Source organism: Anopheles moucheti, chromosome 2, assembly GCF_943734755.1.
Source record: "Anopheles moucheti chromosome 2, idAnoMoucSN_F20_07, whole genome shotgun sequence".
In the NCBI taxonomy this organism is placed as follows: Eukaryota; Metazoa; Arthropoda; class Insecta; order Diptera; family Culicidae; genus Anopheles; species Anopheles moucheti.
The window spans coordinates 82507931-82513882 of NC_069140.1; the positions used below are offsets into that span (position 1 = coordinate 82507931).

Below are 5952 nucleotides of genomic sequence, written 5' to 3' on the forward strand. Positions count from 1 at the left end.
CCGCGATAAAAAAAAGCAATGTGCACACCCTGCGCTCCGTGGGACCGTGGGACGCGAGCGTGCGCGATACGCCACACCGCAAAACGGGACGAGCCCATCGTCCACGCCGTAACTGGGCATGGGGCAAAGCAAGCGATGACGTTCTGATCGCACCGAGTTCCGAAACCGATCTCCGATCCGTGGGAAACGGCGGCAGGTGCAGGCCAAGCGAAATGATTTTCAACATCGTCCGAGAGTGCCCTTCCCTGTTCTCGCCTCGCATCGCCCTTCGCCCGGCCGTGCGCAACACACTGGAAAAGCCTCGCCAACGCACAGCCCGCGCACCACATGTTGGTCTGTTTGTGTGTGTTTGTGTCTGTGCCGTTCGTTCGGCTCGCTCTCACGGTCTGGTTCGTGTAGCGGAGTAGCAGCCTGCTGGGATGGGGTGAGAAAAAAGGGACGCAAAAAAAGGGATGAAGCGGAACACACACACACACGCACACGCACGCCGGTTGGTACGTGGCGTATGTGTTTTTATTATCGCCCCCGGTTGATCGGTTTTAATTGGTTTGCGTTGTTGATGATGGGGTGCTTGCGTTCGACCCCCGTCCCCAACCCAACGGCCTGGGGGACCGAAGACAAGGGCATTAAATGGGTGGCTCCCGCTGTTTCCATCGTTAGAGGGTTGCGCTGCGAGTTCGGGCGCACGTGGATCGCTTAAGTAGGGAAATGATGTAACGGCAACGGTTCGCGATCGTACCGCATTTTTTATGTTGTTGTTTTGTTGTTAGGAGGGTATTAGATTGCACTGTTAAATGTGCAGCGGGTCGGCACCTTTATCCCGGCGTGGTGCTAGGTGCTAAATGGGGGGCTTCGCAATTGAGCGATTGGGGGTTGTTGTTGGTAACAAACGATTTGTTGTCCGGTCATTTTTTTTTTGTGTTGGGGCCAAGAGCACCCTTAAGGGAGCTGTTACATTAGCGATAATCATTTGTTTAATCAATTAAGGGAAGATATTTCTCACTTGGAAGCACTAAAAACAGTTCATTTTTTGGGGTTTTTCTTACCTTCTTATGTGGAACACACATTCACATTCAAGCGACGGAATAGAGTTTAACAATTATTTCTCAATAGAAACAAAAAACATTCTTCAAATAGGCTAGTTTTCACAAAATATTATGTACTAAAGCTGACCTCGACGATATGATTACCGTTCTGTACGTCCCATTGCATTCCATTCCATTGTATGAAATTTTTAGCCCACAAACACTCTTTTTTGAAAAAGGTTTAGTTATGAAATTAAATGATTTAATAGTGCTTCTAGTACCAGTACGACTTCGTATGTTCGATTTTGGTCGATTATGTTGTGTTTTGTTGTAGTCAAAACTTGAGTAAAATCGAGTCGAAAACAGTCGAGCAAAGTAAGCATTCAACTGTCAAACTGTAAATTAGCTTAAAGGTTATCGATATTATTAAAATTTATTTAAAAAATAATAAAATACAACCATAACAAAGTAGTTTTGCTAACAATTTAAAGAAAGCATTAAAAAATGGGTAAAATTTTATAAGGAAATAGATTGAATTGATATCTTATTCTTGATATATTTCAACTTCTGAAGATGTTCATATGAAAATAATGTTCTAGCCCTCCGTTCTTATTGTCATTTTTAGAAGGTTTACAAATTTTTATGTCGATGGGATGTGGAATTCGTATTCCGATGCGATGTAATAAAGTGAAGACTTCAATGTAAAATGGACTGGAATAATGTTTTAATGACCTTGATGTCGTCGATTGACCATTCTGTTTAGGCTTTGCTGTTCAATATATTGACAAAGCTGATGAAGTAGATTAGTTTCGCTAACTTTTACATACATTCATTCGCATCTTTGCTAAAAATTACACAAAAAATCATGCACAAATGAACAAAAATATAATCAATTTTAAATAAAATATATCATATGTAGTACCTAGAAGTAGATACACAAAAAAAGGATATTTACAAAATATTATCAATCTTTTATTGTCTATAATAGAATGTTCAAAAAAAAAGCCATCATAAAATATTATAATATTGTTCAAGGAACACCGAACGAAAGCTCAAAGATTTGAAGGTTGTGCATCAATTAACACAAAATATGTTGTTTTTTTTTAGAAAATCGGTATATTAATAGGTCATTTCTTTCCTTAATATTCCAGAGTTCTAGCCATACTTGAACTTCCAGGTGAAGCCACTAAACGAAGTAAAGCAGAACAATTAATTTAAAAATTAAATCAAAAATATAAATATTGAAATTCCCAACACTAGCAACACTTGCAGTTGATCATATTTATTTTTATTACATCATAGGAGGCTAGGAAAACCCATCTGTAACAGTGCCTCTTGTTTGTAAGGATAACACGAACGCGAAGCGAAAAAGGACACCTCGATAATGGAGCTATCGTAACAAGCAGTAAACATTACGACGCAGGCCCTCGTCTGTACGTCGCCGTCCTATTAACGCATATTTGTATTCGTGGTGACATGATTTGTCACTTTAGATTGAAGTCAATCGGTTTATTGCTGTTAAGGTTAAACTCATTTACATTTGTTTGTCATTTGGGAAGGTTAAGTGTGGAACAGCGTTTTGTGGAACTATCGTAGTAGATCGGGCAGCATATAAAGTCTTGTTCCTTCACTATCAACAAGTCCTAATTTAACAGAATCATGAAGCTCAATAAAGATCTTTTTATCGCAAACTGATAAATAAACATCGAAACTGCGCTGTTTCCTCTTCAAACAACATTAGTTATAGATATTCGTTCCGTACCGGCAAATTATCACCAAAGCAAGCCGCATTGTCCAACAGTTTGCTCACCGGTCAGAACGGAAGAGCGCCCCGAAGGGTTCGGAGAAAATCGATTACGACCAAGTAACAGGGCCTGTTCCGAAAGCGAACGCTGTCAAGTGCATTATCCACGCATGAGCTGCGGTAATGGACGAGCGGGACCGTATTGTAACACCCGAAAAAAGGACGTCCCGAAGGATTTTTCGTTTTGTTTTTTCAGGACCTTTCCTAAATTCCCGGAAGGCATCGTCCTCTTCACCCACATCCCACGCAGTCCTCTTGTAGGCTGTCAGAATGCCGACCCACCCGGAGTTGGATTTCACGCGAATGCGAGGCGAAAGAAATGCCGCCGGCCGACCGGTTACAGGAAAATTCCTGGAGCGGTCCGCTTTATGACCAACAGCAGGAAACGGCAACAATCGGCATAATCCCAACGCAGGAACTCCAACAAGCGAAAGAACACCCAGAAAAATTCCTAGAAAAAAAGTAAAAAGCCGCCTGTTTTTTTTCTTATAAGAATCCACGAAAGCGTGTTGGGAAGCTAGTTGGAATATTCCTTTCTAATTGCCTGCAAGCATAAAAACCACCTTCAATTACTCACGCAATTAGCTACCTTATCATCGCTTGAACGCTCATTGAAGTCTTTCGAGTGCTTTACTGCCATACAAACAAAAGACTTCAACGAGCGCGCAGGCGACGAACCGTATTCACAACAAAACGTGCATTTGTTTGTAAACAACCTGTTGCTACCCATCTCCTACCCCACGCATGCGTGAACAAATTGCATCACAGCAACCTGTTTTAACCCTGGCGAAAAAAAGCGAAGAGCAAAATCCCACCCCAGTTCCTTCCGTATTCCCCCAGAAAAAAAAAGCAATAATAAAACAGTTTATGAATTTTTTGTTTTAGTTGTGTTGTATATTTTTTCATTTTCGTGAATATCTCATCAGATTTTGCTTACAAGAACAAAAGTTGGAAGACACGTCGATCAATCACAAGTTGTTGGAAGACAGTTTTAACCCTACTATCACAAGTAACCACGAATGAAAGCTACTGACCCTAAACTAAACCTATTAAAGCTGTACCATTTCTCGTTGTTGTTGTTCCCCGGACCGGGGGGATGCGCACGCAACGCTTGCTGGGCTCGGTCGCAAGCAAGCTGGTGCACGGGGAAACGGAGTGCTGCCATACGGTGGAAGCACACGGAAGAGATCGTGAGTTTGTTGTTCCTGCCTCTCACACCCACACCGCTGCGCTGTTCACTGGTGACCGTGGGGGTAGGGGTGGAGGTGGAGATCACCGGGTTTTGGGGGTGGTGGGGTTGGGACTTTAGGCTTGCGCCCAACGATCGCCGTACGCCTGCTGGGCGTACTGTTGCTCCTCACTGTAGCAGTGGGCCGGCTGTATCAGGTCCTCGTCGACCTGGCGGGCCGGCATCGTCGTCCAGAAGAAGGTACCGGCCTCGGTGCGGGCAAAGTGTACCGGCACGTACAGCTCCTCCTCCGGCAGTACTGGCTGGAGGCGCAGTTGCTGATCCTCCAGCACCAGGATGGCCGCATCGGTGGCATGGCACTGTTCCAGTTCCGCGACCAGTTCCGCCTCGAGCCGCTCGTTCGCCGAGTTGTCGTAATCGCAGTCGAAATCATCGATGTAGCTGATGATGGAGCGGCGCTGATCGACGTAGGCACTGTTGCCGCGGCACGACTTCACCGACTGTGCTTTGCTTTTGCTCTTGAGGAGCGTCACCAGCGGCTTCAGGATCTTCTTCAGCCGGTACACGGCCGACGATTTGGCCATCTTTTCGCTGTTGTAGCGGTTCTCGTTGATGCTGTTGTTGCTGCTGCAGGCAGCGTTGTTCACGGCGTACGAATACATGTTTTTGTTTTTCTGTTTGCGTTCGCTATCACACAAAAGGTAAACTTCGCGGTTTTATCACTCTTATCACACAAGCGGTTGAAGCGGTGTTGTTTGTTTCGTGTGTGCGCTTTATCGTTCGTTATCGAAACGTTTGTTTGCGAGCTGTTCGCTGCTGAGCTGATCGAATGCGTTTGCTGTGAATGTTCGGGTCGTCCCGGTGCTTATATAGTGCCGAGCCGACCGCCTCCCGCACACACACGCGCAAGCGCAAGCGAACGCACAAGTGTTGCACGGGTGCGGGTGTACGCACACGCACACACCGAGCGCAAGGGTAGCAAAGCGAACGGACGAATCAGGACACGCCGTTGCAGGCAGGTGTTCCCGCTTTCCATGGGAACCGGACGGGCGAACAAGCGAAACAAACAACCAAAGAACGAAACGAAACAAATCCCTTCCCTGTCGTGGTGACCCAGGGCGCGGGGTGCACCGAAGCAGGGATGCGAAAAAGGGAAAGGACGACACCGTTTGCCCCGTTCGGCCCGTTCGGCTGGGAAAGGACCTGCACGTAATTCAATAACACAACGCATCGGTGGACAGGTTCGGGGTTTGGCGGCCGGGGGTGTAATGGTTGGTGGCGGGTGGTGTTTTTCAGGAGTAAAAGGAGCGAAGCGATTTTTCGTGAAATCGTGGGAACTCAAATCTTTTACAGTTTCCCACAGACACTTTTTACACAGTTGGAAAAACAGCAGCCTTTAAAAACTTGCGGACAGATGGCTAGCGAGGGTGATTATATTTTTTGGGTTAGCGCTTCGTACCCTTCGCACTGCGCTTTGCTATCGCACGCATACACAAGGATGCTGCCCTTGGTGTCCTGCTCCGTTACCATCTCGCTCTCTCTCTTCTACACTGGCAAGTGATTGCGGGTGATGGAGGAAGATGATGATGATGAGGACGATCGGTGATGATCGGGGTTTGATGGGAAACACGGAAGATAAAAACCCCGCAACATTAAGTGCACACGGACAGGACAATCTTATACCTTTCTCCTCCTCTCCACTCCCCCTTCCCACCCTTTGAGACCTGCAAAACCTCCCCGGGGGTGTCCTGTTTGGTCCTGCGCTATTCAGAGCCTGGGAAAAATTTGGAAGATCGACGATCGACGAGACCGAGAATCCGAAAGATAACCAAACAACACAACAGAAAAAAAAACGCACGTGCAAGCTTCGTCACAGTACGCAAAATGGATCAACCTTTATTTTGTTTTTTGTTTCGGTTTCTGTTGTTGTTGTT

General features: G+C 45.8%; 1 protein-coding gene across 1 annotated transcript; it reads right to left on the reverse strand.

The window, feature by feature from the left end:
* Window positions 1–4134: 4134 nt before the first annotated feature.
* LOC128298381 (enhancer of split malpha protein-like) lies at window positions 4135–4680 on the reverse strand. Its single transcript, XM_053034133.1, has one exon. It carries the CDS (start codon window positions 4678–4680, stop codon window positions 4135–4137), a length of 546 nt encoding a protein of 181 aa, XP_052890093.1.
* Between the last annotated feature and the right edge of the window lie 1272 nt (window positions 4681–5952).

What these genes read in the sequence shown, in the direction of transcription:
- LOC128298381 (XM_053034133.1), bottom strand. Translation starts at nt 4,680, where the DNA reads ATGTATTCGTACGCCGTGAACAACGCTGCCTGCAGCAGCAACAACAGC.